The sequence below is a fragment of the Python bivittatus genome, unplaced genomic scaffold (assembly GCF_059951505.1).
Source record: "Python bivittatus isolate LINGU-HERP-01145 unplaced genomic scaffold, Pbiv_v1 ctg000020_np1212, whole genome shotgun sequence".
Taxonomy (NCBI): Eukaryota; Metazoa; Chordata; class Lepidosauria; order Squamata; family Pythonidae; genus Python; species Python bivittatus.
This window is the reverse complement of record NW_028277030.1, coordinates 2474442-2489124: the sequence shown is the minus strand read 5'-3', so window position 1 is coordinate 2489124 and position 14683 is coordinate 2474442. Positions and strand designations below refer to the sequence as shown.

Here is a 14683-nt window from a genome sequence, read left to right as displayed (position 1 = left end):
GTAAAGAGAAAAAATATATATTTGATTCAGTTATGTTAAACTAACTTATTTGTAAGTATATAATAAAACGGTTATCAAATGTCTTGTCTTTATTTTAAAAAAATTAATTAAATTCTATAACTGTGCCATCCCATAAGGCTTTCAGTAAAAAAATACTGTTTTTCCCCCCGTTTCAAAGCTTCTGCACTTACTTTCTATGCTCCATTAGGGGCTTCCTCCACTGCTGGGTTGAAGCACTATCCACCTGCTTGAAAAGGCAGAAAACTACAGCAACGTGTCTCCATTGCCAAACTCCTACCCTTTACTGCCTCTGTTCATTGCTAGTCGTCTGACCTTCCTGGCTGACAAAGTCTACAGTTTTCTATATCTTGAGGGTGTTCTTGGGTTCTGTCAAAATAAATGCTGCTTTAGGCTACTATAACACCAGTACAGCTAAGGATGACTTAAGCCAGCCTCACTCAGGGGTTGGCGATGAGCTGAAGGCAATCTCATGGGGATGAAGCAGGAAAATGCTATCATCAGGGCATCTTAGTGCTATGATTAGGTGCAAGTGGGAAAAGAACCACAGATTTTTAGCTGTCATCTTGGTGAACTTGCAGACCATTAAGGTCAATGGAATATTAATCACATTCCAAGTGTCTATTCATTTGAAAGTGAAACAGGCATTCAAAAACGAAATATTTATTTGCTTGCTGCTGTTTTGACAGCACCTATCAGCAAAGGAGATGCCTTACATTTGCTTGCAAAGTAAAAGAAAATGACATTTTTAAAAACCCATTCTAAAACTGTCTATCAGAAATTACGAGCTTACAGAATATTGATGCCATCTGCACTTACAGGCAGAGAAAAAGGATGGACTACGTCAGTCTAGTCTATCAAATCTGTGAGGAAAAACAAGTTGAGCAACAAAATAATCCTATCAGTTGAAACCAAACCCAGAAAAGATAACAATGAGCAAAGAAACAGCTGATCTTTTCTAACTCCTAAACCACCCACTTTCTAACTATGAATTACTGAAGGGTTGTTTTATGTCTGTCTGTCTGTCTGTTTTTGCAGGCAGCCCTCTAGTGATATATAACACAGCAGGGGAAGGCCTAAATGTGGGAAAGAAAAAAAAATCCTCAGAGCATTCCCATTTTAGAATCATGCTTGCCCAACTGGATGGTACAGCAAAAGCTGTTTTCCAGTCCATTTTAAGAGATGAAATAGCAAATTTGATCTTGGCTGTCAGGAGGTAGGTTTTGCGTTTATTGCAATGCTTTATCTGACAAGAGGCCATCTTTTGGAAGGAAGATGGGAACACTATAGGTTGTAATAGCTGATATCTAACCCTGTTTGTTACATTCTTCCTTCACTGCGAAAAATCACCATTTTTGCTTTGTCGTTAGGCTGTTTTCTAGAACATGCTATTCTGTACAGGTAGTCCTCAACTTACAACCATTCATTCAGCGACTGTTCTAAGTTACGATGGCACTGAACAAAGAGACTTACAACCGGTTCCCGAAGTTACGGCCGTTGCAGCGCCCATATGGTCACGTGATCAAAATTCAGGTGCTTGGCAGCCCACCTGCACTTATGACCACAGGGGCACTTCAACTCCCCCCACCCACCTCTCTCCCCTCCATCTATGCCTTTCTGGCCCCCTGCGCTCCACGGCCCCTCCTGCCCTAGCTGACCTTCATTGTCTTCTTGTTCCCACTGCTGACCAAGAATGCCTGGCCTGGCCCTTCACGAGGCAGCTGCTGGCTGCACAAGGCTTTCTTCCTAAGGTTGTATATGGTGGTTTCCTTGCAAGACCTGGGAAAGATGGCCTCACGTGGCCAGCATCTGCCTCATGAAGAGCCATGGCAGGCATACCTCATCAGCAGCGGGAGCAAGAAGATGGCAAATGACAGCTGGGGCAGCAGAGTGCAGGGCTGCAGGGGCCTCAGAGGACAGGGTGGCAAGTGTGACTGTGGCTGGGACTGGGCTGGGGCGGCTGGGACTTCCTGGGGCATGGCAGCTTTGCACCATGCTGCTGGGCTGGGCTGGGGCTGGGTTTTGCATGGCGCAAAGGGGCTTCCTGGTGCACTGCAGCTCTGTGCCTACAAAAAGCTTGCAGCCCCAGAGCTGCAGCACACCAAAAAGCCCGAGTTGCAGCGTATTCTTTCCCTGGCCTTCCTGAGCTCGTGCTGCACCACAGCAGTCCCCTCCCCAACTCATGTGTGGCCTGCACTGGGCCTCCCATGCCTCCCCCCCACCGTGGCTCTCCTGTGCTCCTTACCTGGGACTCCCACCTCTTCCCACTTAACCACCCATGTGTCTTGGGGTTATGATGGCAGCCAGGACTGCCCCAGGATTGCCGTCGCTAAGCGATGCAGTCACGTGACATGCTTTATGACTGCATCACTTAGCGATGGAAATTCCAGTCCCAATTGTAGTTGTAAGTTGAGAACTACCTGCATTGCAAAGAAAATAGAAACTCTTCTCCATTAACCAAGCTTTAAAAGTTTATGGTGGCTGAAATCTTCTAAAACGTATATTTTAATGTAACACCTGACACTCCACTTAGTACAGCATGTAGGAGGTGATGCCTCCTTTCCTCCACTTTGTGACTCCTTCTCCTAAAATCACCCCTCAGGCTGTAGCGAACTGTGCCGGGAATGCCTGCATGTAGGAGACAGTGATTATGAGTGGCTGAATCCACTCAGGCTGGATCCAGTTCAGTGGCTGGATGAGCTAGATATGGCCTACGAGCAGCAACAAGAGAGAACATTTATGCCTTTGTGTCAGAAAGAAAGTTAGACATGTAATTCCAGACATGCAATCCCTAATACTGTACATTTCCCACAAGTTTCCTGGCTGAAACTGATTCTCCAGACCAAATCCAGATTCCCGAATGTCAAAGATGGAAGATACATTAGCTCTCTTACCAGGTTTGGCAGCGCAATCATCATGAATGTGTTCCTAGGCCAGATGTGAAGGTAGTTTGGCTCCATTGCAAACTGAAAGACCAAAAAAGTAATGGAAAGGTGTCTGTCAGTGCCGGTGCAGCTATCAACTGGCAACAGGAGAAACAAGTTTACCATGAATTTTCACTACCTACATCTCCATCTTTTGGAGGAATTTTCAGTTCCAGGTATCCATGTGGAATATACACTTGGCTGTAATTGAACCGTGTTTGTCTCACAAATGGCTTCCTAACTGTGGAAAAGGCTCCATCACAGCCCACAATTAAGTCACAGGTGACCTCTTTAGTCATTTGGTCTGATCTTTAACAAAACACAAAGAGTACCATTGGTATGTGTATTCAGCTATTTATAAGATGCCAATAAATATTGCGGTATATTGAGTGGTGATTGAACCTGACCTCTGTTTGCGCAGATCTCCCTTTGTAACATTAAGTTTAAAGAATTTACTTATTTCTCTTCCTACTGAACTCTCTTCAAACAGATTTGGGGAAAAGGAAGTAAGTGAAGCTATTTCTGAAATAGGAATTTTGACAGCCAGTAGCAATCCTAAAAAATTCAAAATCACTGGCTTCTAAAATGTATATTTTAATGTAACAATTGACTCTCCACATGCTGTTAGATTTTATTGACAATAAGATTGATTTGTCAGTCCTATAATTCAATATTACTCAAAATGTTTTTTGCATGAGCAGATGGTCTTTTCAAATGTCCACTCAAAGATGTTTTCATATATTTGATTTCAAATATTTATTAGGAGAAGAGGAGGAGGAGGAGACTGACTGAATGCATAGAATTGATGCTTTACATTTATTTACTGAGGAAACCTTTTATCTTGTGAAAATATGAATCGTTGCTCAAAAACAAATATACCCTGATCTCAACAGAAGTCCCTCCACCCAAGGTTATACTGTCAGCAGTTTATGAGATGCAGTCACCTGATGGTTGATTAAACATTTCGTTGTGTTTGGTTAAATTGTTAATCTTTGCTAGCTTTTGAAAGAAAACCCTAATGATTTTTGAATTTACACAAATACAGGCCCCCACAACAGCTGGAAGGCGTCAGTGTGGCCTATTGTTTGGGTACTGATTAATGATTAGAGTGTGCTGGAGAATCTGCAGCTATTTGATTACCCTGAAAAGGTCAGTAGCCCTGATTCCACATTGCAGTGAAGCAATTTGTGCTCAAAGTATAATTTAACATTGGGATATTTCTCAGCAGCTGTAAAGAGAGGAAAAAGAAAACAGCATGAAATGTAAATATTTGGACAAAACAAGGAACTACTTATTTTCCTAGGGGTAGAGATCTGAACAACTGTTTGTAAGAAAATATTTCTGTAACAAATACATGTGTAGAATATAACTCATTTACTAACCACGTCAGTTTGTCTCATCCAGTCCATTCACTAAGATCCCTGTTATTAGATGCCGGTAATTTGGCCTGACGTATGTGTGCCAACACAAGATTTGGTTTTTGGCACTTGATGCGGTTTATATGCATCCACTTTCTTACTTCCTGCCTTAGCCTTCTCAATAACTAAGAATGTTTATTTTGTGCCACAGAGACCAACCGTATGGTGAAAAACAGGTCACTCCAGCCCACTCCAACATACTCAGGTCTTTGGCTGCAGTACGATAGTTGCTCACTGCAAGCAGCCAGAACTCTACCAGCTCTGAGCAAGGTGAAAGTGCTGTTCTCCTGTTCTTCAATGGAGGGCGGGGGCAGTAACTTCTACCAACATAACATTCGCTATTCCCATTATTGCTTTTCTACTGTCTCTGTTTTGGCTTGCTACGAAATGTTCATGTTCTCAATTCCTGCTTGCCAGGTGTCTAAAGCGAAATGACTGGGTAAATCCTCTGGCTTGCAGTTACCCAGATGTTCAGCTTGCCTGAGCTTATGGAGGTGTGATACTTTGGAAGAGTGATAAACCTACACTTAGAACCTGGCTGCTGGTCGGCAGGCTGCAGAGAGCTGCTGGGTTTTAGAGAGTTGGTCTCTTCAGTGGACTGTGCTGAGCTGCTGGGTTTGACCTCTCTCCCTCTTTCTACACCATACATAGACCACTTGTGGTCTTAGCTCATGCAAAAGGAGAAGAAGACAGCATTGATTTTAGAATTATGGTGGAAGCGGTTTGAAGACATATTTGCTGAACTGCTAACATGCTCGTTTTAAGAGGGGGATGTGAATTTAAACCACTAATTTTAAACCGTAAATAGCAATTCATCCTTCTTATATCTTGATTCCATGCGAGTAATGATACTGCCTCAAACACAGCATTACTTTAAATGCAATAAATTGAGAAGGGACCAAAACAGATTAAGCCACACTTACCAGTTAATAATTCCTTATTCAAATTTGCTCGATCTATAGAGAGAATATACTATCAAAAAACAAACAAAAACAAAATAAGACACAGAGTATTATACATGTTTAACTGTATTTGAATATACCCTTGTACAATACTCTCCAAATTTTTAGGAATACAAATCTTAGATTCTTTTCATGACCAGAGACCATGGTAACTGAAAGCCCATCCCAAAGGATTACCATCTTGATGTGCTGGGAGGACCCAGCATTTTTAACAGCTCTGAGAGCAATGCTGTGGGAATATGAGCTTCAGGGTCAGCCTTGCTGGTAAGACAGAAAGGCTAAAGGTAGCCCACAACAGGGACCACAGCAAGCAGGGCTATGCAGACATGAGAGAAGCCAAAACCTAGAAGAAACATCTCCAACCCCAAACACAGAAAGCAATTGCAAAGCCCTCCTGTATACAGTAGGCATGGCTGAAACTTTAGGCAAGTTTGAATGCCAGATGGCGAGATACCATCACCCTCAGGTCAGCACAGTTTTAGATACTGGGGGTGAATATTAAATAATTCACGGGTAAATCTGGAAGCGATGAGCTCACCGGGCCAAAATCGCAAGGACATCTGGTCACTGGTGGTACCAGTGCTGAAACAAGGCCATGTACAATTGGAACAGAGAATGTGAGAAGCATGAGCCGAAGAAAACCTGAAATTATCAAAGCAGAAATGAAGCATACTAAATTTGATCCTTTAGGATTTTAGATGGATTGGAATTGGTCACTTTAAATCAGATGATTACATTATATACTCTTATATGAGGTCACAGGAAGGATCAGAATGGCAGTGATGCTCAAAAAGGAAAATGCTAAGTATATGCTTAGTTAAAACCCAAAGGAGGACAGAAATAACATCTATTAAAATTAGTGGATACCAGGCAACCATCAGTGTAATAAAATGTGTGAACCTATTATAAATGCAAAGGCGAAAGGCATTCAGAATTATAAGGCAAACTGCAGGAAATGCTTAACACAACATCAAGAAATGGGTAAACAGAATACAAACATAGGAGAAATGGAGGAACCTAGAATTAGAGGAAAATTTAGAATGGGCAACTGCAATAATGCAGGAGACAGGTTAACAAAGGTTGGCAAAGAGAATGCTTTGTTTACTCCCAACACTTGATTCAAGCAGTATAAACAGACTCTACACATAGGCATCACAAGATGCCAAAATACATCACAGGACACAGAAAATGGAGAAGTGCATCCCAGTCAGCCAGGATATTTTCAGATACAGAATGTCAAACAGACAATGAATTTCCAGTGTCAAATACACGGATTAAATTGAAGAGAGTAAATGTGACAGCAAGATTTGACATACGGACACTTGGTCAGAAAGGAACAAAAGGAATAGAATTGGTATGCTTAATTTATGTGAAACAGAACCTGAAGAGGTGGGGGATGAGATAAAAGACATTCTGAAAAGAAAAATGGAAAAAATTATTCCCAAAATGTCAAAGAAGAAAAAATCCAAGTGGCTTTCAAAACGAGCATTTGTGATAGACAAACAGAGATAAAGGATGATAGCTCTGGGCAACAAGAAGGACACACAGACTTCAGTGACAAGTAAGAAACAGCAAGATAGGATATCTCCATCAAGAATGCCAACAAATGGAAAAAAGTAGAAAAACATTATTAAGAAAAGAGATGCTTTTAAGGTCAGATACATCATAAGAACAATTACCACTAAGATAGGAATACTCTGATTAATCTGATGAGGCAGACAAAGACTATACTGAAACCCTTTACAAACAAGATTACAAAATGATAGAAATGTTGGCACAGAAGGAATATATTCAGGAACTGACTCGTCTAGAAAGTGAGGTACAAAAGAAAGTACACCCATCATCAAATAGGAAAGTACCAGATATTGAATTATATAAAGCTACAGAAGAAAAGGAAGTTAATGTGCTAATAGCTCTGTGTCAACAATTATGGCACAGAGACTGAAAAAGGTTAGAATCAAAATAGCCGTCCAAAACACTATAACCATTTAAGATAGGCAGCCAACATCACTCTGTTAGGTGAAAGTAGAGAAGACTTAGAAGAGCCCATTTTGAAGGCTACCAAATCAAGGCTGCAATATTTTAGAGACACCCTCTTCTCCACAGTCACTGTTGAATTTCTAGCAGAGCTTACCTGAAATTACTGTATAGCACAAGCTGCTTGTATGAATTGCACTGAATATGGGCCTAATCTATGGGGACAGCATTTTGATTTTAATTTCTAATCCAGTGACATTTATTCATCAATGACTGCATAGTCACCCCGTGGTTTTCTTTTTTTTTAACTCTATTTGAATATATATGCCACAAGCCAGTTCCCCAAATTTCATTCCATTCTTCCAACATGTCGTCACATTTTAGAAGAAGTAGAAGAAAAAGAGAGAACATGCATATATAAGAGCAGGGATGATTGTTATATGCTAGATCACCAGGAGTAAACAGCAAGTCCACAAGTACATCTTTCTATTCTCCCCTAGGCAAAATTAACACAGCAAAAGGGAAATCTGCTGTGTGCTGTGCACTCCTGCTGATCCCAGTTTCCACTGAGAGCAATGCTAAAGATGGCTGCAATGTCGGAAGGTGCCATTTGTGTCCTGCTCATACTTCCAGAAAATATACACATACTCTCAGTAGTGCCTCTGTTCATAATAGTAGCAGACTTTTCATTAGCTATATCCTAAGAATTATACACAAGAATAAACTACAAAAGCTAAAGGAATATTTAACACGGTACCTGGCTTTTTGTTCCATAAAAAATTGAATATCTTTTGCCTGAGAGTGTGTGAATTCTCCTTCCCCTCATGGGGATGCCTTTGGACACAATCTGAAATTCAAAAAAAATTTTTTTTTGTAATTGAATTTTTTTTTAAAGCCACAAACAACTGGTTGGAATTTCAAAAGGCTCAATGTTGGGGGGGCGGGGGAGGTTTAGGATAGTTGTCTAGATTTTTGAAGCCCAGTTATGATAGCCCTAATTTAAAGATAATAATAAATAACCTGTTCTTGAAGTATCTCATGGATGAAAAAAATAAAAAATAAGGTGGACGGGCAGTTGTAGCCCCCAACCAATCATGGATATAGCAGGATTTCCATGTCAGCAGATACCAGTGGGCCAAAAAACATGCTCAGGCAAAGAAAGTAAGAAAGAGTTGTCTCTGAATAGCGTTTGGTTTGGAAGCAAGTTACTTTCAGTTTAACTGTTTAACTGTTGCTGTTTAGAATCTTGAAATGTTATGCTGTGGCCGCCCTTCTATGGAAAGCAAGCCTTGCTCCCTGACAGATGCTGTGTCATATTCTCAAGCCCAAATGTGCCCACTTGCCTAAGAGAGTTTGAACCCATCATCAGTATCGACTTGTAACATTATCTTCCTATATTTGTTATTTATAATCCATCTATCTGAAGATTAACAATTCAAGAGCACCCTCAAAATGAGCTCTGGCCTTCTGCATGCTCTACCCTTCTCAATTCCCTGCTGAGTTTTGTGTAGTTGTTTGCAGTTTTCTTCTGCCTGGTAATTAAAACATCCGAAAGGGAGATGGAATAATTCCCTCTTAAATCCATCATAAGAAAAAATATATACTTTCTTCCAGCATTTCAGTTCTTCTTTCTAATAATTCCATGTTCTTCAACTGTCAAGCCCAAGGAGCATCAACAGATTGGGTTGTAAAGGATGCTGAGCATTCCCTGCTTTCCTGGATATGGGTGTTGCCAAGTGCCTTCTCTGCCAGCACAGGCATGCCTCCTCAAGCAAGGCACCACAGGAGCGTTCCATGTATGTCAAGTCACCCTGCAGCATCTCAGAAAGCACTGCTATATACCACACTGGAAAAGCATACATGTGACTTCACCAAGGTCAAATTCCTGGGGTACTGTGCTTAGGCCTGGCCATGGATGCTGCCAAGGTTCAAGTAACCCAGCTAATCCCCCAAAGAGCAAAAAAAGATGTGTAGCGATTTCTGGGGCTGGCAAACATCTACCGCCTACCCTGCCTTCTAACACATCACCACTCCCATCTCTGGGCTACTCTGAAACAAAGGGCCATTCCAATGGGGTCCTGAAATGCAGTGGGATTTCCACTGCCTGAAGGAGATGTTTGTGTTGGTCCTCCTTCTGCACCATCCTGACCCTGTGAAGCCCTTCGTAGCTGAAGCCAATGCTTCTAATGTGACCATTATAGTAGTCCTCCTGCATTCCACAACATCAGATCTACAAGCCTTGCCCTGTATCTTTCACTCAAGGAGGTTGAGCCTGGTTGATGTCAACTACATTATCTGAGAGAAAGAGCTGCTTGCTATCAAGGATCCCTTCAGATTTGGTATGTAACAATTGTCCTGCCTGTCCTCAGGCTAAAGATGTCTTGTTCAAACCTACTGGCCTCTTTCAACCTCTATCAATGCCTTCAGGCCCCTGGAAGACCCCTTTCGTGGATTTTATTACCAACATCCCACACTCTCAAGGGTTCACCACCATACTGGTGGTGGTGGATCATTTTACTAAAATGGGGCACTTCATCCCTTGCAAGGGTCCCAACCACCAAGGGGACTGCCAATCTGTTTCTCCATTATGTTTTCCAGTTGCATGGCTTGCCTGCTTGTATTGTCTCATATTATATGGTCCATTTCACTGGTGGGTTCTGGAAGACTTTGTTTGGTCTCCTGAAAGTGGATCGCTATCTGTTCACCACATATCATTATATGAACTGCAGACCATCCATAACATACTCCACTAATAATTACTGGCAGCCAAGGAGTGGTATAAAAATTTTGTCCACCAAGCAAGACCACCCCTGAAAAGTCAATGACTGGGTCTGGCTAGTGACAAAGCACCTGCCTCTGTGAGGTCAAACATACTAGCTACAGTGTGATATATTGGTCCCTATAGAGAAAAAGGAAGATTACTTTGATGGAGATATGCCAGCTCTGTTGCCAAGGCAACAAATGGTAAAACATTTTTTAAGGCCAGAATGTCCTGATAATATTTGGAAGACAGAAGTTCCCTAATTTACTGAAATATAAGGAGGAGGTACAGCAAAGTCAGACTTGCAAGATTCTATTATTATAGCCAATTTCAATAAGAGTAGTTTTAGACTATCTGTGGAGTTGATTTCCTAGTCTGGTCTACCTAGTGTGGCTGACAGTCCCTTTCCCATCCTGGCACAGATCAATCCCATCACCTAAAGCTCCTACTTCTGCCCTCTTATTGGCTCCACCCTCTCTTTCACCAACCTCCCCTGGTTTGGGTATCACATCACATCTGGTTTATGAACTCCAGCATCACCTCTACCAGTGTTTGTGGACAACCATGAAGAATATGAGGTCCACCAAAACCTCAACTCCTACAGCCCCACAGAGTTCTGCAGTATTTAACTGACTGGAGAGCATATGGCTTGAAGGAATGGTTTGGGGAGGATGCTGCAGACGCTCATGCCTTTCATTGGATCATCCAGTTCCATCCAGAAACAAAGTGGGGGAGGATGCATGGCCCAAAGAGCAGGCTCAGTGACGCTGGAGAGCCCTCTGTTTCCCTGGATGAAGTCTTGTCCTATCATGTCCCTATTCTGCCAGGAAAGAGGCCTCCCCAACCAATGCAGTTGCCAGGCACTAGATCCCTGCACATCCACAGGAGGTGACTCATTAGTAAGCAGCCATCAGATTTGGTAGGCTGTCTGCCTCCTCAGTAGCACAGTAGCTCAGTAGGGTTGTTCAAGGATTGAGACAATGCCGGCACCACGCCTCCATTGCTGGAACCAGTTTTACATCCAGTTTTATGCTCCATGCTATGTGTCTCTGATTCCCATTACACTGTTGGCCTTGGCTCTGACTCCAGCTCACCTCTTGGCATTCCAAGGCTACACTATGCTTTCTGATAGGCCAGTCAGCCTTGTTTATGTCTCTCCTTCAGCTCAGGAAACTTGGTATGCAAATGCACATCCCACGCTCTCCTTTTCAGTAATTCCACTCCTGTTTCCTTGAATCTGCCTGCACACACACCCTCCTTGAGCCCTGCTCGTGGGGCTAATCTCTGATCCAAGCACCCTCCCAGTGTGTGCTCGACTCCACCTCCTCAGACACTCACACTGTGCCTAAACTCTGCCTGCCAAGAGCTCCAGCAATGTTCTTGCTTCCAGATCATGAAATCAGCATCCTTTTCAGCATGAGATACATGGGGGCATCACAATAAATGACGGGGTTTTTAAAAAATTATTATTATATATTATATGTAAACATTTACATTATGCTGCTCAGAGTCCTTCAGGACTGGGTGCCCTAGAAACGTTATTAATAAACAAACAGCAATCCTATAATCCCCCTGCTGCAAAGAATGTTAGATCTTTCTCTTTAAGGCATAGTCACCTGATCTTCCATCCCAACTGCCTTGAGAGCTTGCCGTCCCCTATGAGACAAGGCCAAATTAATGCTCCTGCCACGAGTTACACTTGAACCACGGATATCTGAAATGAAATGAACCATCCATTTATCACGTGCCTTAAGATATTATATTGCTGGTATGAAAAATGTTCATAATTCCTTATTACTCACTGTCAGAACATTGATTTGTACAAGGGTAGAACTAGGCAATTTTTTCCCTTAAGGATAGCAGAAGAATATGAATGGCATGTTGTATCTCATGGATGGGCATCCTTTCCCCCCCACTTTTTTTGGTGCCTTTGAGTCAGTCTGTCCAAATAATGAAAGCAACCTCACAGCAAATTTCTGCCCTTGGGGGAGATGGCTTTGTAAGATCGGGGGGGACGGGGTGGAAGAGGGTTGCATTGCAATGTTGCTTACATTATTCTGACTCCCTTGCCCTCCCTTTTTGGATGCTGCCTGACAATAGGCTGCTTTTCAAGCACCAAAATTCAGTTTCCCCCACACACTGTTGATTCCATTGCTGATCTCCTTCTTGTACCTGACACCAGCCAGAGGAAAACATCTGGTCACAGAGCTGCAGAAGGGTCTGCTTGTAGGTCTCTTCCTCTGGGTCTTCCCTAGCACCCCTTTTGGTCATCCCCTGAATATTTTTTTAAAACAGTATTAAATCACCAGCAATGTAAGGAATGAAGCTGGCATTTTTATCCAGCTTGATCAAAATGGTCAGCAAGTATAAATGTAGCCACACCCACCTATAAGTTTCAGCCAATAGATGGTTTTAATGAGCCAGATTCTTACCTCCAGGGAGACAAGTCCTCTAATTCAAGGGCTGGATTGGGCACACAGGATAGTACACTGAAAACTGATCTCAGAAATATTGTTTGGATTTTTTCAAAAGGGGAAAAAGTTATAGATACATACAAGCTATTCAACTACAGGCAGTCCTCGAGTTACAACTGCAATTGGGACTGGGATTGTCATCGCTAAGCAATATGGTTGTAAAGTATGATGTCTCGTGACCACATCGTTTAGTGACAGCAATCCAGGCAGTCCCAGTTGTCATCATAACCCAAGATGTGGGGTATGTGCGTGCGAGTGCAGGGAGGCCATGGAAAGAGGGCGAGGGGTGCGTGCATATGTGTGTGCAAGCACAGGGAGGCTGGGGAAAGAGGGCATGGGATGTGTGTGAGCAAAGAGGGGAAGGAGGGCGTGGTCCATGCAAGCGAGCGAAGAAAGGCCTGTGGGGGAGAGACTTACCCCAGCAACTTGTGACCTTCCTTGCTGGCCTCCCACTGACTTTGCTTGTTGGAAACTGGCAGGGAAGGGTGCAAACGGCAATCACATGACTGCAAGATGCTGCACCTGGTCATAAGTGTGAGCAGGTTACCAGGCACCAAAATTTGTTCACGCGACCGCGGTGGCACTGCAACGGCCAGAACTTCGAAGACCAGTTTAAGTCCTTTTGTTCAGTACCTTCGTAACTTTGAATGGTAGCTGAACGAATGGTCATAACTACCTGTATATGAGCTTGTCTAATCATGTTCCCTCGGAACACTTGGAAAACTGAGGGGGTAGAATTCCCTCTCTTTGAAAAGAAAAATCTGACAAGGGCTTCCCATCGAGGCTCTTGTTGACCCTGATCCTAGCAAGACAATTCCTGGCCATTTATATGATTTTATCTTCTCAACTGTAAGGTTATTCGCTGATGTGAAGTTTAGAAACAGGTAACATTGACCTAGCCTGCAAATATAAGGATAGCTGAGATCCTGTATTTGATCTGGAAAATTTAAATCACCACTGAAATTTTTATTATTATTTTAAATAATGCTAATTACCAACGTCTCTTGGTGATTTAATACTATAAGATCTCCACTTCTGAAAGAATTAGAAGTTTCAAGAACAGCATTTCAGAGACTTCTGAAGACAGCAATGGCAGACTGAACATGGCTCTGCTTTCCGGAGCCGACAACCGTAGTCGAAAGAGGAGCCGGTGAATGCATTGGCTCCTTGGGACTACTCTCCGGATCAAGGAGAGGACAAGGATCACCCACAAATTTGCTCCATACAGAATCTCCCTGTGAAGAAATTGTAAAATAGCAATTGCCAGCAGGTCTGAGAGTTCTGGGAGCTGGGGGAAAACCATCCTGCCTAAGTCATGGTTTGGTGCCTTTCAAAGACACACTGGGTTCGCCTACTTCCTCTCTTAATTACTTTAGGAAGCTGCTTTTTTACTGATTTTTTAGAAGTTAAGAACCTTCCAAAGGGCAAGAGAATCTCCTTCCACCCTGGATGAAAGAAGCTCCATGTAGGTGTAAGGATTAAAAAGAAAAGATTTACTTTTTAGAAAACAGCAAAAAGGAGACTAGAATGTGGATTTTGGAAAGTTAAAGGGCTAGATGGACTTGAAAGAATATTTCCTGTGGGGTGTTTTAAAATTTATAAAAGAATATATGAAGATTTTGAAATTAATTGTAAGAAATCCTCCCATGGGAAAGTTTTGTTGACTGGATAAAATAGAAATTCAGGTTGATTTGAATGTGGATTTGGAGTTTTTAAAAAGGCTGGATTATAAAAGTGATATGGAAAAAGATGCTGTGGATCTGAAAATGGATTTTAAAATGTCAGAGTATAAGAGTGATATGGAAAAAGATGTCAAAATGGATCCACAAATGAAAGCAACTGATGTCATAATAATTAAAGGAGATATATAAATAATAAATCAGATGAGTGATTTGGAAAACCTTCTTATCTTGGATTTACAAAAGGAATGCGTTAAACCAATTAAGCTGTTTTTGAGAGGACACAAAGAAAAACTACTGAAGCTGTTCCTGAAAGGAGACAAAGAGAAAATGATAAGAAATCAACTTGTGGAACATTATTTGACAGGATTATAGATCAAGCTCTTTAAAAGTAATCAGAAGGTTTACAAAGTGAATTTATTTGACCAGGGTTAAAATATATGTTCTGGTTTCTGTTAGCTATTAATGGG

General features: G+C 42.1%; 1 protein-coding gene across 2 annotated transcripts in view; it reads right to left on the bottom strand.

Annotated features, from left to right (window-relative positions):
- The window catches only part of KMO (kynurenine 3-monooxygenase), a 30031-nt gene that overhangs the window by 13077 nt on the left and 2271 nt on the right, over positions 1 to 14683 (bottom strand). The window contains exons 1-7 of one of the 2 annotated variants that reach the window (XM_088133360.1): positions 12233 to 12334; positions 11677 to 11774; positions 8057 to 8146; positions 5284 to 5332; positions 4083 to 4170; positions 3086 to 3251; positions 2913 to 2984 (exon numbers count right to left, since the gene is read on the bottom strand). In XM_088133360.1, the coding sequence (XP_087989486.1) occupies positions 2913 to 2984; positions 3086 to 3251; positions 4083 to 4170; positions 5284 to 5332; positions 8057 to 8146; positions 11677 to 11688 (477 nt within the window). In that variant the 5' untranslated portion in view covers positions 11689 to 11774; positions 12233 to 12334. Of the gene's footprint in view, positions 1 to 2912; positions 2985 to 3085; positions 3252 to 4082; positions 4171 to 5283; positions 5333 to 8056; positions 8147 to 11676; positions 11775 to 12232; positions 12335 to 14683 lie in introns of those variants that run through there. The other variant, XM_007434919.3, reaches the window with a different exon arrangement.